At 32.3% G+C, this 26,128-nt stretch overlaps 2 protein-coding genes, 1 long non-coding RNA gene and 1 pseudogene across 9 annotated transcripts; 1 reads left to right on the top strand and 3 right to left on the bottom strand.

Moving 5' to 3' along the window:
* Nucleotides 1-1,054: 1,054 nt before the first annotated feature.
* Nucleotides 1,055-7,698, top strand: LOC8268910 (inositol-tetrakisphosphate 1-kinase 3). 2 transcript variants are annotated; one of them, XM_015721135.3, is made up of 11 exons: nt 1,059-1,676; nt 3,088-3,169; nt 3,449-3,481; nt 4,102-4,222; nt 4,365-4,457; nt 4,777-4,896; nt 4,990-5,166; nt 5,535-5,590; nt 5,669-5,753; nt 7,026-7,221; nt 7,314-7,698. In XM_015721135.3, the coding sequence occupies exons 1-10, from the start codon at nt 1,510-1,512 to the stop codon at nt 7,115-7,117; spliced, it is 1,026 nt and encodes a 341-aa protein (XP_015576621.1). In that variant the 5' UTR covers nt 1,059-1,509; the 3' UTR covers nt 7,118-7,221; nt 7,314-7,698. The 2 variants fall into 2 exon arrangements, with proteins under 2 accessions (XP_025013658.1, XP_015576621.1); XM_025157890.2 differs by lacking the exons at nt 5,669-5,753; nt 7,026-7,221; nt 7,314-7,698 and having other exon boundaries at nt 1,055-1,676; nt 5,455-5,592.
* An 834-nt stretch (nt 7,699-8,532) lies between these two features.
* Nucleotides 8,533-13,082, bottom strand: LOC8268908 (UBP1-associated protein 2A). Of its 6 annotated transcripts, XR_001535417.3 has the most exons (4): nt 11,491-13,081; nt 10,848-10,984; nt 9,377-9,831; nt 8,533-9,000 (listed from the first exon to the last, which is right to left on the bottom strand). XR_001535417.3 is itself a non-coding variant. In XM_048376091.1 (2 exons), the coding sequence occupies exon 1, from the start codon at nt 12,941-12,943 to the stop codon at nt 11,507-11,509; it is 1,437 nt and encodes a 478-aa protein (XP_048232048.1). In that variant the 5' UTR covers nt 12,944-13,082; the 3' UTR covers nt 8,533-9,831; nt 11,491-11,506. The 6 variants fall into 6 exon arrangements, 3 of the variants coding, with proteins under 3 accessions (XP_048232048.1, XP_048232049.1, XP_015576612.2); XR_007216485.1 differs by having other exon boundaries at nt 8,533-9,831; XR_001535416.3 differs by having other exon boundaries at nt 8,533-9,815.
* Nucleotides 13,083-16,758: 3,676 nt separating this feature from the next.
* LOC112535320 lies at nt 16,759-19,272 on the bottom strand. The gene is made up of 2 exons (XR_003079475.2): nt 17,736-19,272; nt 16,759-17,415 (listed from the first exon to the last, which is right to left on the bottom strand). It is a non-coding gene; the product is annotated as an uncharacterized LOC112535320 (long non-coding RNA).
* A 3,256-nt stretch (nt 19,273-22,528) lies between these two features.
* LOC107261483 lies at nt 22,529-24,912 on the bottom strand (annotated as a pseudogene).
* Nucleotides 24,913-26,128: the final 1,216 nt, after the last annotated feature.

The following is a 26,128-nucleotide window of genomic DNA, read 5'->3' as shown; positions in this document are numbered from 1 at the left end:
ATGATTTAGTAAATAAAAGAATACATTATCCCTCTCAAGCCTTGAGTTTATACTCCAAACCAAGTATGAGTGGTATTTTGAATTTCATTTCTTTTACTCGCTCAAAGATTTATAAATATTAATTGTATATGCGGTTGTTATAATTATTTTTAATTTATAAAATTTAAATTAAATTTTTATTTAAAATATATTTATATTTTTTATCAATATTATGCAATAAGTATTAATAGTTGGATTTTTTATGAATTAAGTAAAATAATTAGATAAAACTCATTATTAAATTTCTGAGTTTTTTTAATGTTATTTCTCTTTAAAAAATTTCAGTTTTATTCTATTGAGTCTCTAAATTTTATTTCGTTGTACATTTATTTTTACTTGAATTAAAGATTTCTTTATATGTATTTTATAAAATTTTTATTTATTTTATTGAGTAAAATAAAAAAATTTAATAAAATAAAATTTAAAAACTTAAAAATATATTTTTTTCAAAAAAGTAAAACAACTATTAAATATAAAATTAAATTAAATCCTTTTAGTTTACAAATTGATAAAATAATAAAACCAGAATATATTTTCAAATTTTAGTTTATTTTATAAAATAAATTATTGCTCTTATAGTCAAGTCCGACCACACTCAAATTTAATTTTAATCCATTTAATTATTTATTTAATATTTTAATTAAACTAGCTTAATTTAATAAAATATATAACAAGTACTTTTATTATATTAAAATAATAACTAATGCATAAAACTGAAGTAACAATAATTTTTTCTAAAATTAAATTTAAATAAAATTGTGATTGATCAAGTATACAATATAGTTAAACTTTATTTAATTAATTATTAATTATTTTTATTATTCAATCAAATTAGTAAATAGTTAAATTACCCTTAGTTAATGAATTAGTGATAACATTTGTAAATTTATGTGTCACTTCTTTTTACATTTTTATGTAATATTATAATGTTATATTGTATAAATATTAGGGGCAAAGTAGTCAATGAAATGAAATGTTTTTTAAGAAGTTTCCAAAGCTTCCACCACTACAATTCTCAGCGTAATAAATCTTTGAATGTAACAAAAAGAAAAATTCAGCTCAAAGTATGTCTTATACACATATACATTAACACACAAACAAACCCCAAATTTTTCCAAATTAAATTCACTTCTGGTTTGTTCTCTTCTTTTACTCTCTTCTCTTCTCCTTTTCTGTGTCTGCAATTTGAATTGAAATTCCTTATCTGTCTGTGTCTCTGTGGAGAAAATAGGAAAGGCCTAATCCAACCACTAATCACTTTAGCTCATCTTTCTCTTTATAACTTAGCATAAAAAAAGTGAAAAACATAACCCTTAAAAGAAGTTTGTGAATTCAATTTTTCTCTGTTTTTGAGAAATTAGTCAAACAGAATTCAGACTTTTTTAAGAGATTCAGTCTTTCTTTAAAAAATAAAAGCAAAGATTGAAGTTTTCATCGAGTTTATTTTAGGGTTTTCTGGGTTGTTGAGCTATGAGGATAAACAGTGAAATTTCATCTCAAGAAGGAGAGGACAAGGAGGAAGGGAAAACGATGTCGGTGTCAATACAGCAGCAGCAGAAAATGGTGGTGGTTGGGTATGCCTTGACATCAAAGAAGAGGAAGAGTTTCTTACAGCCCAAGCTTGAAGCTTTGGCCAGGTACACTCACTTCACTGTTTATATGTCTTCATATGTATATGCATGTACTCGTATCAATATGTTTTTATTACTGTATTTTCCAGCTTCATTGCTTCTTACACCAATCATTATTGTATCCATCTATATACTCTGGATTGTTGATGTGAAGTTTTGTTCTTTTGTGAGTTTGCTGTACAATTTCCTGAAATGGGTTATCTTAGTATTCTTGATATTTTGCAAGTTAGGTTCTTTCTTTCTTTCTTTCTTTTTTTTTTTTGATTTTTTTTTGGTTTGTTTTGGTGCTTTATTCCAAAATCAGAGTTTTTACAGTGGCTGAGGATATAATGTCTTTGTGGTAATGGTAAAGAATAAATTGTTGGGTATGTGGATATCACTGTCTTGAATAGATTTTTGGCAACTTGTTTTGCTTGACTTATTAGATATGCTTTTACTTCAGGCTATCTGGAATCTTTCTTTTTTCTTTTCTTTTATGCACAAGAATTTTGATTTCTATTGTTGTGGGAATATTCCATCATATATATATTCTTTCAATTGGCATCTGAGGAGTGTGGACTGAGGAACATAAAGTCAATATTTGGTGATTGGTTCTGTACTTTAAAATGTCTACTGTGCAATAAGTTGTCTAATTATTTCTAAGGATATGCAATAAGTTGTCTAATTATTTCTAAGGATATTTTTTATTTGTTGATATTGCTAAAATAAATGTATTTTGGTAATTTTTAATAGATTAGACCTATTTGCTCATGTTTGCTGCTGATTCAGTGCTGAATTTACCTTTGCTTTCTGTTAGTTTTTACTGAATATCAGTATTTACCATATACATCCATGAGTAGACGGTCTCACGTATAAAAGGAATTATTGGTTGGTCCAGCTGCAGTGGTTTGCCATTTTACATGCAGGTTGGTGGGATCCATTTGTGGGGTCCACCGATCTGTGAGAGACCACCTACTCTATAATTAAATTAAGTATCTAAATGAAGTTCTATTATCGTCTACTATTTGCATTTGTATAATGGTGATGATGTCTTCAATTTATGGTTATACTATTATTGTTTTGAAATCTTAATTCCATTGGGGCATGGGTGATTGGGTGGGAGTAATTATTGACTGGTGGAGTTCATATCCCTGCTGTGCTACTTGTGATCCAATGAACCTTCTGGTGGACCCGAAAAAAGGATAGAGAACATATTTATGAACTACATTCACATTAGCGGAAACAGCTTCATTTTTTTAAAAACTTTAAATGATGAAATGATTTTGTCTTGTGGAAGCAAGAGGCAGAAAATTTCAAAATGGCTTCAGTAGTTGGACTACGGACATTTGATAATTTAATTGGTTAAGTTTTCTGAATGTTTCCTCTTTATTTGGGCATTTTAGAATGATGAACAAAAGTGCTTCCATCTTTGATGCAGAAATAAGGGGATATTGTTTGTTGCCATTGATCTAAAGAAGCCATTATTAGATCAAGGTCCTTTTGATGTTGTTCTGCACAAGGTTAGTGCTCTCTCTCTCTCTCTCTCTCTCTGATTCTGACATATGCACGCACACACCTGTATAGCCATGCACAGCAATACTTGTAATTTTTGGTAGTATGTTTTATGTTTGAAAAGCTTTTTTTTCTGCATTATTTGCTTTTTATGCTGTGATGATTTTGGATATCTTATCAGATTGTGGATGAGGAATTTTTCAATTTCTACACCTCTATATTTTCTTTTATCTATTTGAGCTTACTTTACAAGCAAATGTCTGATGGAATTTATATGTTCCTTGTAGTTGTTGGGAAAGGACTGGTGTGAAGTAATTGAGGTTTGTAATCTGGCCTTTATGCTAATTGAATGTGTACTTACAGATAAATACGTGTGTAATGTATGATTTGGTCTAGTGTAGTTCCATCAGTTTATGCCAGGGATTAAATTTCAGCTCAACAGAAAATGATTGCACAACAGAGTCTTTTGAACCTTGGAACTATGTATCATTGGCATAATATGCAGAATTCTTTCTCTTTCCATCATGAATCATGATGACCAGATAGCTGAAGTGGGTCACCAAAATAAAATTTTATTTCCTGAGACTTAAATTACGGTCAACAAATTGTTATTTTAAATTTCTGTCTAAACGCCCCTTTTTTCTCAATATATATGATGTTAATAAGACCCTCAGAATGTTGTCTGTTACAATAAAAGCTTTGGTCTGAACCATCACATTTTCATGGTTAATTTATGCTAGCTGGCTTCATTAACCTGATAGTTACCATTACTAATGTATTGGGCTACATGGGATCTGGAGACGAATTGAGCATTGGGCATCTCCCAGTATGGGAGATACGAGCTGCTGTAGTTTCAATATTTTCGTTTTGGAACTCTACCTATTCAGTAAGGGCTCATCCTAATCCTTCTATTTCTTTTTGTTCTTTTTTCATATTAAAGGATTACCAGCAAAAAAATCCAGAAGTAACTGTTCTTGATCCTCCTGATGCTATACAACATTTAAGCAACCGCCAGTCCATGCTCCAAGATGTTGCTGATCTCAATTTGGCTGACTGCCATGGTAATCTTTCTAAATTTTCTTACTTTGTAGATTAATTAACTTCTTCTTCTTCTTGAACTTCTGTATACTAGTCTTTCCTTCAAAAATTGACGGTAGTTTCAGTAATACTGACTGGTTGAGCAATTATTTGTTGTTCCTACAGGCAAGGTTTGTGTTCCAAGGCAAATGGTTGTCAATAAAGATCCATCATCCATACCTCGTGAAGTTAGCAAAGCAGGGCTAAAATTGCCACTAGGTAAAATTTCCATGCATATGTGCAACTTGGTCAATCTCCAGTACTCACCTCTGCATACCTGATACCAGATGGTAGAGAAGAAGGGATGGATATGACCATTAGAATCTCATCAAGTTGTTAAGGTTAATGTACTTATGGGGCTATGGTTTTGTTCAATAGATTTATAATGATCAATTTTGAAATCCTTTAAGCATCAGTTGGAAAATATTTATTTGACAAGTTGTGGTTGTCCTGATTGTTACTTATATATTCCATAATTGTTTCAATTGTTCGTTTGGATCATGCATTGTTTAATTACTTTTCTATGTTACCATTGTAGTTGCAAAACCATTGGTAGTGGATGGAACTGCCAAGTCACATGAATTGTTTCTTGCTTATGATGAATTCTCTCTGTCAGAACTGGAACCTCCTATGGTTCTACAAGAGTTTGTTAATCACGGTAAGATATTTTGACTAAGGCAGGAAATCTATTTTAGTGCAGCCATCAATATTTTGTTGTTTGAAATTCTAAATTTGGCACCTCTTGTACTAGGTGGTGTTCTCTTTAAGGTTTATATTGTCGGAGAAACTATAAAGGTTGTTCGGCGATTCTCTCTGCCTAATGTCAGTAATTGTGAGCTAGCAAAAGTTGCAGGTGTGTTCCGTTTTCCAAGGGTCTCTTCTGCTGCGGCTTCTGCAGATGATGCAAATTTGGATCCTTCTGTTGGTGGTGAGATTCTTAAAAAAATCTTTTTGTTCAAGAGATGATACACTTATTTTTGTGAATAATACTTTAGAGTTTCTGATTTTATTTATTTACTTCTTTTGGGTGGTTGTAAGGGCTGTAATTGTTATGAATATTTAATCAATTTGTTTGTTCCTAACTGACCTCAAATTTGGGTAGATACCCTGAGAAATGAATGCTGAATGGTTGAATCAGTTGCTCTGTACCTCTTCATTTTAATTTATGTGAGCATTGTCATATGGATCAACATAGTAGGTTCTCTTTTTTTGTCAGAGATGGCAGAAAACAAAAGCAGTTCGTAGATTATCCTAACTCCTTTTGCATTAATCTGGTCTGGTGTTGCCTTCTTTCAGAACTTCCTCCTCGTCCTTTACTGGAGAGGCTTGCAAGGGAGCTTCGTTGTAGACTGGTAGCCTTACTTTCTCTCTCTCTCTCTGCTTTATTGGACTCTATGTTAATCACAATTTCTTTGTGATGCATTTTCCAGGGCCTTCGTTTGTTCAACATAGATATGATTCGAGAGCATGGGACTAGAGATAGATTCTATGTGATTGACATCAACTACTTTCCTGGCAAGTTCTTTTTTTTTCCAAATAATAAAAAGTACTTTTGAATATATAATTTATACACTTATCATCTTTTGCCTGCCTTTTCTTTTCATAGTCTGGGCTCTTTAACATTTTGCATAGCGTTAAGGGACTATTTTCAGTCTGTCTATTTTTCTGTGTGGTGTTGGTATCTTTGTTGATTTAATGATCATCCTATTGAAACTGTTAACAGGAAACTAGGTGGAACCAGAAAATTTGAAAACACAGGGGTTGTTTAGTTGTGGAGAATTTTTTTCATTTTCAATTTTCAGTTCTCTTTTTCATTTTCAAGTTTTTCTAATTTTTTATTTCTGATTTGAGAAATGGAAAAATTAAAAATTAAGTTAAGAGCCACAAAAAAGAAAAAGAGATGTGTTAGTTTGGATATACAAAATAAAAAGTAATAGTAGAACCCACACTTTATGGCTCCATGTTTTCTAAATAGTAAATATCAAAATATTGTTTTCTTTATGTATGTATATAAATATGGAGATTTGAAAAATGTTTTTCTATTTCTCAATTTTGGAAAATTATGTCAAGTAAATATGAATTTCTACTTCTCTGTTTTCTTGGAAGAATTTTCTAGGAAACAACTTCGGTTTCCCACAACTAAACAAGCCTATACTTTCTCCAAACAAATGGAGACATTGCTCGTTCATCTATATCTGAGAGATAACCATGTCTTTTCTATGCTCTTTTGTTTTCTAATTAAACAATGACTTTTGTCTCTATATACCAATAATCTTAAAATGCTTGAATATGACTTTCCAGCTAAATAGTGTAACTACTTATCTCATTGCCAATCAACTGGTCTTTTTGAGGCAAAATATTACTGTTCATAAGCTATTTATGAGTCAAATAGTTTTTTTTTTCTGAGCAAATTTATGAGTTAATTACTCTTTTAAGCTCTCCTATATGTACCTTTCTGATATGGCCACAAAAAAAAAGGAATTTTAGGACATAGAAAAAACAAATGGAGCTAAATCATTGGCAAGCTCTTTAAGCAATGAGCAGAGGCCAATAATCTCTCTCAGGTATAACTGTTCTATTTTTATTGTCACTAAATAGTAGTTTCGAGAGATTTTTTCTATTTACTTATATTTGCAGTTTATTGTTGTTTGATGAATCTCATGCTATGTCTGGTTGCATGGTGTATATGTTTCTGCCTGTAACCTTTTACACACCTGTGCTTCAGTTATACAATAAAGGCTGGATCTGAGATGTCTTGTGTTGAACAAGTTTTTGAAATTATTGCAGGGTATGGGAAAATGCCGGATTATGAGCATATTTTTACTGATTTCCTGCTGAGCCTAGTGCAGAGCAAGTATAAAAGGAGATCTGCTACATGACTTGAAAAAAAAACACTATTGTATATGAATGTTGGTTGCAGGTCTAGAACTCTTGCGAAATTGAAGAAAAGTCAATTTTCTTTAACTTCTGTAATTACTTAATGGTATGAAATGCCTTTTGCTCAAGCCACTACCATGTAAACCCGGTTCTTGCTGCTATTTCAGCTGTTTATCTAATATTTTGTACTGTTTCTAGGCGAAACGAGCAAATCCCAGGTGTCTGCGTATCCACAGGTACTCGCATTTTGAGACAAATCACAACTTCCCAGCTTGTAGAGTCACTCCTGATCGCAACATCTGACAGAACATAAGACCTTAGCATATTCCATAATTCATGAACTAGCAGGCTTCCATTTACCCCATTTTTATGTCGTGATGATTAGCACTGATCTTTTACTTTAGGTTACAGGTTTTTTTGGATTCTGATAAATTTTATTACAGTATGTTAAGTTATGTTATTTATTTAAGCTGCAAGAATATGATTAATGGAGGGTTATGAATGTTTCTAGTTGAGAGGTTAAAGGGTTAATTTGGCCCATGAGCTACTTTTCAAGGTCTAATTCATTGCAATTCTGCTAAAACTTCATATTTTTGTTCCAACTTGTTTCAATTCAATCTGAAATGGTGGTCTGACAAAACTGAAATTCTACCTCATGAAATGAAATGGTAAGCCTTTTTTTTTTCTTCTTATATTTCGATCATTCAAAAACTCAAAAGAGGCTGTCAGCTTCTTGAACATTATTCTTTTCAGAATTGTTGTTGCCCATTGAAATTAGGAGGATGCTGCTATCTTTAGTCCAAGCAGGATGAAAAGTCTGCTAATCTCCAAGCAGGAAGAACCAAGAACAGTTCATCATTTCGGATGAATAGTTTATTCGGATTTCGTGGCAAATTGGATCTTGAAAAATAATTTGTGAGCCAAATGGACCCGTGAGCCTAATTATAAGCTTCGGTTATAAGTGGGATCTTAGCATCCGCAAGGTTAGATATCGTCAAGAATTATTTTCTGTGGCGTTATTCTGCCCCTTAGAAACCTAAATATCACAGAATGCTAAATATCTGCCATTAGAATGTCTTCAGTTTTTACTTTTGTGGCTTTTTTTTTTCTTTTACAATTACATAATCCTCAATCAAATGTGTGAATAGGGAGCACAAGCTCTACATGGGAAACTAGGATCAACGATGGATTGCCAAGGTAAAGTCATCAATTACTTTCATCCTTTGTGATATCTACTGGAGTTGGGACTCAAAAGATTTTTTAGACCACCCACGAATAGACGGGCCCACATCGCACCTAAATAGAGTGTTGACTACGACCCATTTATATACAAAGACGCGCAATTAGATTAGACGAATTCAGATTTTGTATAAATTAAAGTCCGAATCATAAACAAATCGATAATAGAGGGGAGTCATGTTCAAATGACCAATTAAAGTTAGGTCCCATGTATAAAAACACATACATTTCTGATTCAGCCAGTTTTTCAACATAAATAAATAAACACATAATATATACTCCTTATAAAACAAAAGTAACAGCCCCTGTGAATTGACATCATTCTACCACCGAAAGTGAAGCAGCTACACCAGCAACGCTGCTCGCAATTTCTACAAAGTTCCATCCCTCACCAAAACAACCCGCCAAGTGAACCCACTGAAATCTGCTGTATAATCTACAATTGCAACCTAATTCTAATCCACTATTAACATCATAATGAGATCATACATAAGCTTTACAACAAAATTCAGGACTTGTCATCAAAAAATTGATGGAGCAATCTTCCCTCTCAAGCTGCATTGATTTGTCAGGTATATCCATTTCGGCATTAATGACCAACTATCCAGCTTCTCAATCACATATTAGTTATTTGCTTTTCCCTAAGCTATTCAGATAAAAATGCAGTAAATATTTCAGTTGAAAATTGCCAGAATTCTGTCAAACTAGCAGAAACATGTAAAACCCAACAATCATAACTTTTAACCGTACCCTACATATTTCATCCTGGACTTTAAGACACTGATGGTGTGAAGATATTTTTCCCGAGAAGGAAGAATTGGTTAAAAATAATTTGCTTCAGGATGCTAATCTCATTGGGATTTGTCAAAATTCTACCTTACCAAAATTCAAAGTAACAAGCAGAAATACCTTACATCTCAACAATTAGAATCTCCAACCATCCTCAATATATGAGAAATTCTCTCACATATTGACTACAGATAAAAGCAAACCAATATATAAGCAAGCAATAGCAACTGTACCTGCTCAACAGCTCCTTTCTGAAAATTCTCGCCGAGTATCCAATCAGCATGAACAGTCCAAGGGTTTCCAATTCTCTGGGAGAGGGAATATTTAGTTGAGAACTAAAAAAGAAGTTGGAACAACTTGCACCGATCCCATCAACTGTTAGTGAGGGAAAAAAAGATCATCTAATGCCTCACCAACTATTTATACAATAAATTCTAAGAGATCATTTTTTCTGTCAATCTCCACAGGCCTTCTCACAAAACCAGATACCCCAAAGGCAAAACCGTCAGCCAGAGCTTCTGTTCCTTTGAATAATTTAATCGCCTACTCCAGCATTCTCTTGGTCCCACCTGCTCCCATATCAACTTTCTAGGAATGTAAAATAACAAGTATTGAGAGTGCAATCGCCTTTTAACTCAATCTCACCTTTAACTCCAATGCAATCACCTTGTTCTGTGTCACAAATTAACTGTGACAATCAATTAGCTTCTATAGAATTGCTAGTTTAATATATGAAAACCAAAAGCTTTAAGCAAACATAAGCTTGCATAACGAGAGTCAAATTTATGAGCTTAAGAATTTCTTATGGTATGACATCAAGTCAATTCTTAATTTTCTCCCCAAGTGAATCTTCCACAATATGAATCAACTGAAGAGTTTGAACTGGCAAACTCAGTTTAAGAAAATCAAAAAAGTTTTTACGAGTTCTAAAAAGACAAGTCTGTCTTACAAACATTTGAAGACCAACACCAATTCAAAATCATTTCCAGACATAGTACATAAAAGCATACACATATATCACAGCCTAAAGCAATCTGAATTCGCAAAAGACAGTGCTTTTAAAATAACCAAATCCCAGGGAGATAAAAAGCTGCAAGATACAAAGAGAATTCTAAAATAATTTTCAAAAAAATCTGAACAGTTAATCATTCTTGCCCAACCGCATGCTGTTTCTGCAAGTCAGTAATAAGAATTATTGCTCAACCTGCATCAAAACCACTAGCAGCAAAATTTTATAAGCAATCTGAGCTCTAGGTGTTTGCTGACAACAGAGATCCATGCAGGACAAAATAGATCAAACATGCATTATGGAGAACCACTAGGTAACTTCTGAGTACAATGTAATTCCAGTTTATAGCTTGTAGAGCGATTTGCAAAACTAGTAAAATAAGTTGTGAATGCATAGAAAACAGTGGTCATAAAATTTCCACTATAAACAACCAAATTAACTACCATGGACATTTTAAAATGTAAGAAATCGAAGAACATTGCATGAGTGGAAGTAGATAAAGCAATTTTGTTATATCTCACTCACTGCACAAGGCAAACACGATTCGTGACGGTAGTCAAATAGTTCCAAAGCTTTTAAACTAAGTACTGAAACTTAAAATACAGTAGCTTTTAAACTAAGTACTGAAACTCCAAATACAATATTTTGAAATGAAAGAAAACACTGATAAAGCTAAGTAGAGAAAGCAGAAATACATTTTAAGAGTCTCTTTCTAGTAACCAAAAGCAGCATTTGTTCATATTTTGAAAGACTTCATTTGCATAAGCTCCATAAACTTCAGAAGAATCGGCAGGCCAATATATAAAAGACTGATGCATGCACCTATAGGGATCTGCAAAATTAGTAGGAAAACATAAAGACAACAATTTCAAAAGAATATAAGCGTTAAAATCCTTCGAAAAAAGAGCTTCGAGTCATCATTAAAACAAATTCTATGTAATTCTATCAATGCACACCTGATATAGAAAAAGTACAGCCAGTCAATGAATGCATAAATACTATAAAATGGCTAATCACAAGGTGAATGCTTAAAAAAAAAAGTTATCTAGACTTATGAGAATGAGAATGCTATTAGCTATAAAGATTGATTAGAAACACAAAAGAAGTACATATATTTCATAAAAAATGCATAAACACTAATAAATGCTTAACAAATAAGGATATGCAATAAAAGAGTTTCAAAGAGTTATCAGAGTGTTCTTATGCTTTAAGTTGTAAAACCAACTCTACCACAAAAATGCAATGAGACCATAAAAAATATAGCATGCACATGAGTATTGTACAGTTTCCAAAACAAAACTTCACATAAGAAATTGACCATCCATATCTACATCTTACCAAAGAGAGACAATATCTAGTGACCCATATAAGGCCCCACACCACCATATTGCCCAACACCACCATGCTGCCCTCTTCCAGAACTAGTCTGGCCTATCTGCTGACTTGAGTAACCACCCTGCATCACTCCCTGATTTCCATAACCAATCACTCCCGGGCTTATACTTGGTTGATTACCATAAGCACCCTGCATTCCAGCTGCAGCACCAGGTACACCACCCTGGTTAACCGCAGCAGCAGAACCCAAACTTCCTAGCAAATTAAGCCCCAATCCAGCACCTTGCGAAGCAAGCAGTGCTGTTAATGCCTGTCCAAGTGCAGGATTCAAAGCAGGTGCTCCTGCGGCTCCTTGGTACCCAATCCCCGGTGGGGCAGCAGGCGCCATTAAATGAGCTGGACCTGGAACATTTCTACCACTGTAACCACCAGCATTACCATTCCTTTGAAAATGCGACTTCTGCACATTATGATGCTGTTGCTGCTGCTGAGACTTACCATGTTTTGGTCCATCAACAGCTTTCTGACAATGCAAAATATGCCCTTCAAAATTTTTATGTGGCTCTTCAAGAGCTTTTTTAGCGCTCTCAACACTCTTATACACAAACAAACAGAACCCTTTGGGTTTACCAGTCAATTTATCTAACCCAAGTGGACCTTCTTCAATTTCTCCAAACTTAGAAAAGAAACTAGTAAGCTGCTGCGGGTCCAAATCCGCCCCAACATTACTAATGTAAATCTTCCTCTGTGTATATTCAGACACCTGCTGTTGACCAGGAGCGGGGGTATTCGCTGGAGCGGTAGATGTAGGAACAGGACCCATCGAAGCCAATTGACAAGCAGTCATTCGATTCCCAATTTTCTTCTGAGGCTCCTCTAATGCCTTGCGGGCCCCACTCCGCTTCTTAAAAAGTATAAAGCCATAACCTTTGGATTTCCCTGAAACCTTATCACAAACAGCCTTACAATCTTCAATTTCACCGTACTGCTTGAAGGCATTAGTAAGGGTTTCAGCGGTGCTGTCCCACCCAAGTCCGTGCACAAATATCTTCCTGTGAGCTGGATCTGCATCTGCTATTTTTCTAATCCGATCCGCCACGTCACGGTGCTTATCGGAAGCTTCTTTAAGAAGATTCACAAGTTGTTCTTTTCCAAATGGTTCTAGAAGGTTCTCTATCGGGTCATCATCATCATAATCATTATTAACATCACCTTGACCTCCACCGTCGATCTGATTTTGATTTTGATCATCTTCTTCTTCCTCTTCCTCTTCCTCTTCCTCTTCTTGTTCTTCTTCGACTTCTTCTTCGACTTGTTCGTATTCTTCTGTTTCTTCTTCTACAATTTCTTGTTTCTGTTCTTGTTTTTCAGTTTCCTCTTCTTGATGTTGTTGCTTCTTTGGAGGTTCAGTCGATTCTACGCTTGCCTTGGAATCGTGCTTTCGCTTCTTAGCCATTGCCGATTTTGTGTACTGTTAGTTAGGGTTAGGGTTTTGATGCAGTGGAGAATAATTGATTAAAAGAAGTGAGGTTCCCCTTTTAATTGAAACACGCCCACCACCACTCCATCTGAAAAAATCAGATTTATATATTGGAGAGAGGGTATAGATGTATTTGTCCCTGAACTTATGTTGTAAAGCAAACTGGCCCAAAAATTTAAGTTTTTATCCAAATTGAACCATAAAAAGAACTTTTGATTAATCTATATATATATATATATATATATATATATATATATATATTAATTTCTAAGATTTAAAATTTTTTGATATATGTTCTTAATTTTTGACATATAGTATTATTGTCTACATGTCTACATACTTTTGACATATGAGACTCAAACTTACATGCAATTTTATAATTTTCTCTATTAATTTATTGATTAATAAGTTACATTCCTAATTAAACACAAAATTCCAATATTAAGAAATAACATATCAATAATAAATTAGTTTTTTAATTAGATAATAATTAATTTTCTAATTAGATAATGATTATTCTATAAAATAGCATATAAATTATCTTTTAATATTATATTAACTAATAAATTAATTTTTTAATTAGATAATGATTTTAATTATTGAACATAATATTTTAAATATTATATTTACTAATAAATTAATTTTTAATTATTATAACTTTATAATTTTGTAAAATAATAATATCAATTATAGTATTAATTTATATAATATTAAAATATTTAAAAATAATTTTTATATTATTACACTAATAAAAAATTTTAAAAAAATTAAAGACATTTAAAAATAATTAATTTACTTTTATTTTTAAAAATATTATAAATCAAAGTCAAATATTAAAAATTTATTAAATTGTATCTTTAAACTTGATTTTATAATTGAAATAATAATAACGGCCGTAGAACGCACAGGTAAATGATTAATTAAGCTTAAATTCGAAATGAGATTTTAAACTTTCTAAGCACCTGCTATCCGTAAAAAGTATTTTTTTCTAGAAAATTCCATGCTACACGGTTTTTTCTACAAATTTCTTTTTATGACCTTTTAATGTTTTTTTATGGTTTTTGTTTAATTTTTTTTATTTATACGATTCATTATGAAAAATATTAAAAATAAAATAAAAGATGTAAAAAAATATTATTTAATTTGTATTATTATTATACCAGCCAAGTGAGATAAATATATTATTTTAATTTTATATTTTTATGTTTAATATTCACGTATTGAAGGATATTACATATTTTGTATCGCAATCAAAGTGTTTGGATGACGATGAAAAGATATATTTCAAAAAATATACTATACTAAAAATATACTCAAATGCAATTAAAAGTACATAATAATAAAATAAGTCATTTAGGGATGGCAAGAAGAATAATAGTTTTATGTTTATAATAGCTATTTGAATTTTAATAATAATGAAAAGGTTAATAGGATGAAGATTGAAGATGATATTGTCATAACTTTAATAAATAAAGCTAAATATATATTTATATTTCTAAATTTGTATCGATTAATCAGTTTAAACTTTAATTTTCGATTTAACCTAACAGACATCTAAATTTTATTTCTTTTTAATATATAAACACTTTTGCCTTTCAATTTAATCTAAAACTTGAACTTTATTGTTTAGTAATTTAAACACCTTTGTGCAATATACATGGATGTATTGAATAAAGACACATGTTAAAAAGTGTTTAAATATCATAAAAAAGTAAGTTCAAGTGTTTATTAGATTAAATCAAAAGTTAGAGTGTTAAACTGAGTAAACAGTCAAAATTTAGGGACAAAATATGCATTTAACCTTAAAAAAAAAATGATATTAAAAGAACACAAAAAGATATAATAAAAAAAAAGATACCATAATGCAATTTAAAAAAAAAATCCTATAAATAAAAAAATTAGACTTTAAATCGTAAAAGAAAAATAGTCATAAATAAAATTTTATAATCCATTTACGGTATATATAAAAAGAATCTTTTTATTTTTGTTAAATAGAAATGAGAATTATCAAAGTCCAGAAAGTACAAGAATAAATATTAGTTTTAGAAATAATTGTAAAAGTACCTTTTATTTTACTTCATTACATTTTTACACTTTTATTTTTGCAAGGTAAGTCTAATAAATACAAGTTACTAGTGGTTATTACAAAATTAATCATAAAGGTGTAGAATAAAAAAATAAAGTCTTTCTTCAAATTTTTCAATCACTCCTATTTTGAACTACTCTTTCATTTAATGTTTTATTTTTTAATTCTTTTATCTTCCTTTATTTCTCAAAATGTCTAGAGATTGGATATATGTGAAAGAGAATTACAAAAACTTAATTTCTATAACAAAATAATAATATGAGTGAAATTAATCAATTAAAAGAAGAATATGTCTAATTAGTCTTACAAGATAATTATAATAGTATTTAAATATAATCTATTTTTTTTTATAATTTTTCAATTTTTTAGTAAAATTTTAAATTTTAAAAATAAAAGCTAAAAATAAAAACAGGTAATAAAAATATCAACAAACATTATAACTTTACTCAGTTTAGCTTTAATTTTTTTTTTACCTTTTTCATTAGAGTGAATAAAATAATTTGGATCTTCTAACTATTTTAGATTTATTTTATTTGATCTTATAATTTATTTTTTTTTATTAATTTTCTGACTTATAAAAATGAAATATGTTTTGAATTTTTATGTAAATAAAAATCATAATAGGTTCTTAATATATATATTTATATATAATTTATTTATTTTAATTATATATATATATATATATATATATATATATATTAAGATTATTATATATAATATTATGTAGCTTTCTATATTCTTTTTTTACTTTTTTGTTTCTGAGAAATTCAAGTTATAGTACCTACAAATAAAAAATTAAAAGAATAAAATATTATTGAGTAAAATAATTAGTTTATTACAAATGATAACTATATATATTCTTTCCTTGATCAATATATGTTCGATGTGATTTGTCATTTCTTATTATTATTTTAATCATTTTAAATATTTTTCTATTTATTTAATTTTTTTAAAATATTTTCTTGTTGATTTCTATTTATTTAAATTTTTTATAACTAAATAATTTGTGTTGATGTTTAGTTAATATTTAATTGATTTTAAAATAAGTATGTTTAATGTTTGCTAAGATGTATGAATATTAATTCTTTCTAAATTCATAAGAAGTTCGACTTTTTCCAAATTTTACATAAAATATATATATGTCTTTATGTGTGTGTTTGAAGTCCTCTAAATTTTTAGGTATTAATCTTTTTATTTAATTGAATGATTTGGTTGATGTTTAATTAATTTTAAAATAAATATGATTAATATTTGGTTGATGTTTAAAACTATAAAGATTAGTTTTTTATTTTTAAATTTATGTTATAATATTTCAAGACAGAAATGGTTATTGGATTTTTTATTTTATGCAATAATTTGGCTTATAATTAAAAATTTTGGTTGAAAATGAGAGTGTAAATTATAGATCTTTAACTTTTAATTTTTGAATTTTAAAGATAATACATATATTTATAAAGTTTAAAAAAGATAATTTTATGAGTTTTTGTAATATATAATTGTTTCCTAATTATGTAAAAAGAATTTAGTAAAAAAGAATTACACTCAAGATTCAAATATTAACTATTCTATTCTTAGTGCAAGAACAGTTTGTAAGAATTTGTTTCTTTTATCAAAATGAGTTTGTTTTTTTGTCTAATGCATCTATTGTTTCTATGTTTAATATAATGTAATTATATATATATATATATATATATATATATATATATATATATAATTTTTATTATATATTTTTTAAAATGATATATTCTTTAATTATATTTTAAAAAAGTTTTGATTATGTTCTTATTACTTTAAATACTTTTTACTCATTATTCAAAGAAAACACTTTTTACTCGTAGTGTTTGACAAATATGTTAGTACGTAGGAAAAGACTCATGACAAGAAAGCTAGCATCATTGTAAAGCAAAAGCCTTTTCTAGAAGTCATAGAATTTACCATAATACCCCTGATCTAAAGCAAAAGCGCTCTTAAAACATCAAACATTGGGCTTATTGCCCAAAACAACCACCACTGCAAAGACATAGGATTTACCATAATACCCCTGATCTATCATGCCTTTCTAGAAGTCTCCACCATCGTCTTCCTTATTAACCTCTTGCAAAAACCATGAGGAACCAATCGCTATAGCAGCTAATAGCAAGATGGAAGGATGAATTGCTAAGCCATTTGTACCAATTGTACACCTTTTGAACCTTTGATTTTCCAAACATCTCACCGCAGATAGCTCTCATCTCTCCCTCCTTTCAGCAAGTGCAACTATTAGAAAATGGTAATCAGTAGAGTCAACACTGGTAGGAGAGTAGGAAATACTGGACTCAACCAACGCAAACTCATAGCCACCACAAAAGACGCACACAAACGACTGAAAATGAACAGAAAATCCAATAAACACAACATAATATATACAAATACACAAGAACAAGAGAAGATGGAGAAATAGATTAGGGCGAGCTTCCGATGACAAGAGCCACTAAGAACTGCCCCCAGAGGAGAACACCAATCTAAGAGATATGATAATTTTGTTGAGAGAGAAAAGCTTCTAGGGAGAGTTGGAAAGAGCAATGTAGAAATATATTTCATATGGTAAAAAAATAGTATATATATTCTAATTGTAATACTAATTAGTCTAATGGGAAATAAGGTCACTTTAAAGTTGGAAGTTAAGTTTCAAATCTTACTAACCTCAAATAAATGGCACAATAAATAGATCACTTTAAACAACTAGCTTCTCTTGCCTGTCAACCTTTTGTTCCGAATTGCTGCTGATTGAAGGTAGTCAAAAGAATAAGTGAGTGGCAGTTTCAGGTTCGGAATTACGAAGCACAAATCTGTCACAAGCCGCCGCCGCCCCGCCCATCTTCTCAATTTCTCTTTAGTTTGCAACTTCTTCCTGAGAGCCAATTAGAGGGACAAAATTATGCCTAAGGATGTTACCTTCTTCCATAAGATCTTACTCCACTCAACTTTAGCATTCAGCTCTTAAAAGTTGATTCCAAGCACGTACGGTACCAATATGTTTCCATCTAATACAGTCATCAGTTCCCATAATGTATCATTGAACTAATTGCATAATGTGCTTTTCATGGTACAGTTCACGAACAGGCTTGGATTATGTGTACCAGGAAATGAAGTGGCACAAAATGAAGTATCAAGACTAGGGTGGATTTTCTTTATCTTTCTCCTCAATAAAATTTGAGCAGTTTTTGGACGTTAGAGATATTATTGTTATCTGATGATGAGTCAGTGCATGACTTAACTAACATGCATATTACAAAGAAATATGTGAAGAAAAGAAAGTTGAATTATTTTTATCCGTGTTGGAGTTGCTGAGATTTTTGTTCAAGAATTTAATCAAGATTAGTCAAATTTCATATAATGTTAGGGAAAATGATCCCAGATACCCCAATTTTTAACCATTTTCGTGAATCTATCCTCACCTTTAAAACGTATCAATTTGGTCCACCATGTTTGCGTCTTGTATCATTCCTACCCACCTATATTTTGGCGTGTGCTAGTAATAACATGACGTCTACACGTGGCTCCACATATTTGTCTACGTGGCTGAGCATAATGAAGGACCTCAAAACTCACCGTTTCGTCCTAACATTTTTCCAATTCTTTTCCCTCAATTTATTTCCCGGCGAAATCCCAAATTCAGTATTCTAGAGCTTCTAATTTCAATCTCGTTTCGTCCACACATATAGCCTAAGTTCTCTCATTTCGCCGAATTCGCTCTATTATCTTTGTCCCTTTTTATGTGGTCCAATATTGTTGAAGCTCGTGCCTGTGGTCCCCCGCAAGATGGCTCCTTCCAGAAAAAAGACAACGAAGGTATGTATTTGTTAATACATTGAATGGGTAAAGCAATGCAAATGGTGGGGAATCTTATTGTCGTGGGTATAACATTGTACGAAAAATGCATTTGTTATTACTACAACCTTTGAGCACTTGCATTTGCATTTGCGTTATTTATTACTACATGCATTTGCATTTGTTATTACTAGAAAGTGGCATTTGTATTGCTGCATTGCTAATATAATTGTTGTGTGTATATTTCTGCAGTATTCCTATTGAATTTCATCATGGTGGTGCATTAATTAGTAATTCTATAGTCAACTATGTTGGTGGGTGTTCTGTAAATCTTAGTGGCATTTCTAGTTTCACTATGGATGATATTGAGGAGATAGTAAAAATATTAGGATATACACATTTCTTAAGTGTTACCTATGAACCCCCTAGAAGATGGAACCCTATAGGGAAGGAACTAGGCTTAGTTTTTATTGAAACTGAGGAAGAGTGCAAAAAGATGTTTGCAGAAGGTTTAGAGTACGGCTTTTTAAAAGTTTATGCTGAAGCTATAACAATTACTTCAAACTATGGGCAAACTATAACTGAAAATGAGAATCAACATCATAATGACAATTCAGATGAACCATTGACTGTAGTTGGATTTGAAAATGCAAATCAAAATGAAACTGAACCTGAAAGTGTTGTAAATAAAGGGGAAAATCAAGTAGAACCTGAATGTGTGAACAATATTGATGACTATGTTGGATCTAGTAAGGATGAAGATTATACCCCTGAAAATGATGAATGTGATGATGAGGATAGCCTATCTTTCGATGTTTCTGACTTAGATGTGGATGAGAAATATGTGACTGCAAAACAGAATCTGAAGGACTTTAGCAAGACTGTAGTTGACAATGGATTTGGTTTAGGATTGGATAGGGACCAAGGGAGATATGACACTGGGTTTGTGGGGGCTAGTAGCAATACTAGAATGGATGGCAATGTGAGTGATAGCAGTGAGTGCCATTCTGAGTACCCTGACAGTGATGCTGAGGTTGATACTCTTGTTTCAAGTGATGAGAATGACTGTGGTTTTAGAAAAAAAGAGGAAAAAAAAATAATTTACAATCCTAAGTGTAATCATCAAGAGTTAAAGTTTGTAGCAGGAATGAAATTCACAAATGCAGAACAATTTAGAGGAGCAGTACAAAATTATGCTATTGCAAATGGGTATGATGTGTGGTGGAAAAGGACTGGAGAAGATAGGATGGAAGCACAATATAAAGAAAACTGCAATTGGAGAGTGTACGCTTCAAAAGTTCCAAATGAGAGGACATTCATGGTTAGGACTGTTAGACCTAACCATAACTGTGCTAGGGTGCAAAGAAATAATATGGCAACTACAAAGTGGCTGGCTGATGAGTTTTTAAATGAATTTAGAAAGAAACCGAATTATTCAGTAGCTGAAATGGAATCTGATTTGATGATAAAATATGCACCAAAAGTCTCAAAATGCTCATGTTACAGGGCAAAAAAGCTGGGTTTAGTGAAGCTTAGAGGATCAATAGAGGCTCATTATGCCAAGTTAAGATCCTATGTGCATGAATTGAAGAGAGTTAACAGAGAAGGATGTTTTGACTTAGAATGCAATATGGAAGGGGATAATTCTGTTTTTCAAGGATTATACATATGTTTTAGTGGATTAAGGAAGGCATCCACCACTATTCAAAAAGATGCCAGGAAGACCTAAGGTGAATAGAAAGAAAGTTGTTGATTAAAAAGAAAGGGATCCAAACAAATTAAGTAGAAATGGAATAATGATGCAGTGTAGAATTTGCTATATATATGGACACAATAAAAGAGAGTGCCCAAGAAAGGATAATCCACCTGCATCTAAAGATATTCTGGACAATCAGATATAATTTTTTTGTTAGAGCTGTCATATCACAAATTAAGTAGTATGTTCATTCATGAATTTTCTACTTGTAACAGAGAAGCAGAAGGAGAAGTAGATGCCCACCAGCTCTTACAAGTAATGTTACCAATATTGATGTACCAAATCAGACTATAGTTGAAAATGTAGAAGCTGGTCCTTCATAATCCAAACTACCATATGATAAGAGAATAATTGCCAAAGAAAGAATTCAGGTATTGTTCATAACTTAGTTCTGTATGAATTATACTTAGTAATCCTATGAGTTATGTGTTGTTGTACTGCAGGCTAGAAAAGGATATGGCCTGCACATATCCATAGAGACTGGTAATATGTATTTAAGAGTACGTACTCAACATGTCAGATGTGAATCTCTAATTTTGTGTGTTTTCATGTTTCATATTCTAAATATAAAATGTCATAATGCAGATGCTAGGGAAAAGGAATGTGAAGACTATTAGTGGTTATACAGAAACAACAACAGCAACAAGGCAATCCAGAAAGAGGTCTGACACCCAAAGATCAACTACAGCTACAAAGGAATAAAGATCAACTACAGCTACTCATGTACAAAGTGTGAAAGTTTGTAGCCAAACTTCAACAGCTACAAAGGCAAAAGAGAAGGTGGTAGCTAGTTCCAAAGGCAAAGAGAAGGTGGTAGCTAGTTCGAAAGGCAAACAGAAATTGGTACCTACAAAGACAAAGACTAGTAACAATGCATAATTGGTGATTCAAGAAGGGCAACATGTTTTGCCAAAGCCAATGCAGAAGTTTAAGAAGTTGCCTTAGAAAAGTTGCAGTACTGTGTTTTTGTTAGAGCTTATAAAGTTGCATGGAACAAAACTGTCATTTGGACCATATCAATTAGTTTATCTTCATATGTATTGTTTTATGTGTTTATCTTTTCTAAGACATATGTTTAATGTACCTCATGATTTTTGTAAGGATTGTATATTACAGTAATGTTAAAAGGCTGTTTAATGCCTATTTTATTTGTCCAAATGTGAATTTGTCATATTAACTATAGGTTTATTTTACTTCATCAAAGCCAAAAGAAATACATGCAAAATATCTTAACAGAAAAATAAGAGCTTCATTGCATAATCAATTATAAAAGTTGGTAATACAATTCACCATTGATTACAAGATTCAACCCACCCATCTACTACAAAACCAAATCCTACACCTTGCTACATCAACCATAAAGCCTGTCTGGCAAAAACAAGCACAAACTGATTATCAAACATCAAACTTTCCTTCATCAAACTTCTCTGTCATGACTTTTCCAGCTTCACAATCATTCATTACAATGTTCAACCATACCACAGAAACCGAACTTGAAAAGCATCAAATGTTCCTTCACATTTTGTACAATCGTCAGTGCAAGAGCACAATTCCGCCCTAATTGCCAAACTTCTTCTCATTCATCCAATCGTCATGACAGCTAAACAAAACACAACTCCACCCCTACATGACCAAATTGAAACGAAATCATCATACATTGTTCAATCTTTCAAAATAAAACTACTAAATCCTAACATTGCTAACAAAGCTTACCCCAATGTAAGAGCAACCTCGTCACAGACACCCGAAATTTTTCGTTCTCCTTCATATCATCAGCTTCGCTGGTCTTTCAAATTCATAAAATGCTACTTCACTCCCACATAAATACTATCAATTGTTGACAACAGAAGATCTTGACGATGCCCCTTCTATTTAGACTTGCCATGAGAGGAACAGGAAAACCCTAGGTTTTAAAGGCAAAATAGAAATTAGAAACCCTAGAATACTGAATTGGGGATTTTGCTGGGGAAAAAATTGGGGGATAAGAATTGGGGAAATGTTAGGACGAAACAGTGAGTTTTAAGGTCCTTCATTATGCTCAGCCACGTAGACAAACATGTGGAGCCACGTGTGGACGCCATGTCATTACTGGCACACGCCAAAACACGGGTGGGTAGGAATGATACAAGACGCAAACATGGTGGACCAAATTGATACGTTTTAAAGGTGAGGTTAGATTCGCGAAAATGGTTAAAGATTGGGGTATCTGGGATCGTTTTCCCTATAATGTTAACTATGTTTCATTAATGTAATTATATCTCAACCATGTAATCAGTTTTAGGTGAAAAGGAATGGTGATCCTTGTTTCAAGAATATAAACATGGTGTCAGGTCGCAGTAGTTTTGCCTGAGAGAATTGACTTCTCCCTATAAAAAGAGAGGCTGCTAGAACATAAAAAGAGAAGTGTATTGTATCGAAAAAATTGAAAGAAAAGAAAGAAAAAAATATCCATATTTTTCAGAGTTATAACTTTATTTTCTGCTGCAATATGTTTTTGTTCTCTATTGAAACCTTTTATTCCATGTTCTTCTTTTCTTCCTCTTAAACCAAACAGTAGTATCAGAGCTCCAATGATCTTTGATGGGCCTGTTTATATTAAAAAAGAATATTCAGTTTTTAAAGTCTTTGGTTTAAGATGAAGCTTGGCTTCATGTTTGTTAAGTTGATATCTTTGTTAGGATTGAAGGAAGGTATTTAGTGTTTTATTGATTAGAAGAAAAAGGACAACATCAAAAGAAAAGTCTATAACCCTAATATAAAAGAGAGCTATCTATACTCCTACACTAAGAATATAGAAAAGACTAAACTACCCTTACAATATACAAAGAATTATATTATTTAACATCCCCCCTCAAACTCACGAGGCGATGGCAACAAGCATCGAGAGTTTGTCAGACAGAAAACGAAACCGTGAAGCAGTTAAACATTTTATAAACAAGTCTGCAAGCTGTAAGGAAGAAAAAACAAAAGGCAATGTCAAGGTGCCATTCTGAAGGTGATGACGGGTAATATGATAGTCGATTTCGATATGTTTGGTCCGTTCGTGAAAAACCGAATTGTGAGCAATCTGAATAGCACTCTTATTATCACAATGTAAAGGAGTCGGTTGCCGCAGAAAGACACCCATATCAGCAAGCAACCATCACAACCAAACTATTTCATAAGTAGTGGAAGCCATAATGCGATATTCAGCCTCCGTTGAGGATCGAGAAATGACGTCCTGCTTCTTACTTTTCCAAGAGATAAGGGAATCACCTAGAAAAATACAAAATCCAGTAGTCGATTTGCGGTCAGTAGGATCACCAGCCCAATTAGCATCAGAGTAAGCACATAACTCTAATGATGAAGTAGATGAAAGTAGAAGAGTCTGAAACTGAGTGTTGCAGAGATATCTTAAAATGCAAAGAACAGTAGCCCAATGAACTGTAGTAGGAGAAGTAACAAACTGACTGACTATATGAACAGCATATGCGATATCAGGACGAGTGATAGTGAGATAAATCAGACTTCCAACAACAGTCCGATACAGACTTGGATCCGACAGTAGAGAACCATCAGAAGCAGAGTAATGAGCGTTGAGCTGAATTGGAGTATCAACAGTCTTATTATCAGAAAGCCGAGCACGCTCAAAAATATCAGAAATATACTTAGATTGAGAAAAAAGATACCCTTTTGGAGAGGAAGCAACTTTAATACCCAAGAAGTAACAAAGGGAACCCAAGTCCTTCATAGCAAAACAACGAGTCAGTTTGGACTTTAATAGACTAATCCCGACAGCATCATCACTTGTAATAAATCATATCATCAACATATAGAGAAAGCAAAATTCGACCAGTCGAAGTACATTTGACAAATAGAGCAGAGTCATGGTTGCTAGGATGAAAACCAAGTGAAGTAATCACAGTAGAAAACTTTTCAAACCAGGCACGAGGAGCCTGTTTGAGGCCATAGAGAGCCTTCCTGAGTTTGCAAACTTCACCAAGGTGATGATCAAGACTAGGAGGAGGAACCATATAAACTTCTTCGTGAAGATCGCCATTCAAAAAGGCATTTTTAACATCCATTTCAGTTATATCCTAGTGACGAACAGAAGCAACAACAATGAGTATTCGAATTGTGGTCATTTTAGCAACGGGAGCAAAAGTCTCCTCATAATCCAGATCATATTCCTGAGAATAATCCTTAGCCACTAAACGAGCTTTATACCTTTCAATAGACCCATCAGACTTAGTTTTAATCTTATAAATCCAGCGAGAGCCAATAGAACGTTTACCTGCAGGAAGGGACACTAAATCCCAAGTATGGGTTTGATGAAGAGTTAGCTCCTCGGCCCATACGCCGAGCGGATCAAGAATGGCTTCTTTGAAAGATGAAGGTTCAGAAAGACGATGAATAGAAGCTAGAAAAGAAGCAAATGAACTCGAGTAACAAGAATAATCAAAATCAGGTTGTTTAGTGGATTTACGATTTCGTACATGATAACGAGGTTCAATAGTATCCGTAGTCTCAGGAGATGATATAGGGGAAGAGCCAGTAGAAGTGTTAGGAATGCCAGTAGAGGGTAACTCATCAATATCAATAGCAAAAGGATCAATGTGGATAAGATCAGGCATAGATATATTATGAGGACGATCAAGAATGGTAAAATAAGGAATATGTTCAAGAAAAACAACATGACGAGAAACATATAACTTATGACTGATTGGATCAAAACAATGATATCCTTTTTGACCTGCACCATAACCAAGAAAAACACATACAGTAGAGCGAGACACGAAGGGAAGAGTAATCTGGAGGACGACCATACAATCTTTCATAGGGAGACAAACCAGAATTATGAGAAATATGAATTCTATTAATTAAGTGAACAAAAGTAAGAATTTCCTCCCCTAAAATTCACTAGGAACGCTAGCAGACAACAAGAGGGATCAAGCAGTCTCAAGAATGTGCCTATATTTTCTTTCAGCAACTCCATTTTGTTCAAGAGTATCAGTGCAAGAAGTCTAGTAAATTGTACCATCTAAAGCAAGTAGGTCTTTAAAAGCATGAGAAGTATATTCTTCTCCTAAGTCACATCTAAAGCACTTAATGACAGTTGAATGTTGGGTTTTCACAAGAGATCGAAATTCATTATAAATGCCAAAAAAGTCTAAACGATGTTTTATAAGATAAACCCAATAATAACGAGTGCAATCATCAATAAAAGATACATAATAACGAGAACCCCCTTTTGTAGAGACATGAGAGGATCCCCATACATCATAATGAATAAGTTCAAAAGGAGTAATAAAAATAGTAGTACTTTTAGAAAAAGGCAATGCAGTAAACTTTGCTAGTTTACAACCACTGCAATCAGAAATATCATGAGTTCTCAAATTTCCTAAAGCTCCTGTAGAGACTAAAAATTACAAACGAGACACAGAGACATGAACAAGGTGAGAATGCCACAAATAAAACACAGATGAGGACGGACTTAAACGAAAGGATGACAAATTAACACCAGAAGCAG

The sequence above is a fragment of the Ricinus communis genome, chromosome 6 (assembly GCF_019578655.1).
Source record: "Ricinus communis isolate WT05 ecotype wild-type chromosome 6, ASM1957865v1, whole genome shotgun sequence".
Classification (NCBI taxonomy): Eukaryota; Viridiplantae; Streptophyta; class Magnoliopsida; order Malpighiales; family Euphorbiaceae; genus Ricinus; species Ricinus communis.
Note: the sequence above shows the minus strand (reverse complement) of the source record. Positions and strands in the feature narration are given on the sequence as shown.

Bases quoted from the DNA above. Each gene is read 5' to 3' on its own strand.
- LOC8268908 (XM_048376091.1), bottom strand. From the start codon at position 12,943: ATGGCTAAGAAGCGAAAGCACGATTCCAAGGCAAGCGTAGAATCGACT.
- LOC8268910 (XM_015721135.3), top strand. From the start codon at position 1,510: ATGAGGATAAACAGTGAAATTTCATCTCAAGAAGGAGAGGACAAGGAG. The intron at 3,170-3,448 runs GTTAGTGCTCTC...TGTTCCTTGTAG, and splicing joins TTGATGTTGTTCTGCACAAG to TTGTTGGGAAAGGACTGGTG. The intron at 5,754-7,025 runs GCAAGTTCTTTT...AAATTATTGCAG, and splicing joins TGACATCAACTACTTTCCTG to GGTATGGGAAAATGCCGGAT.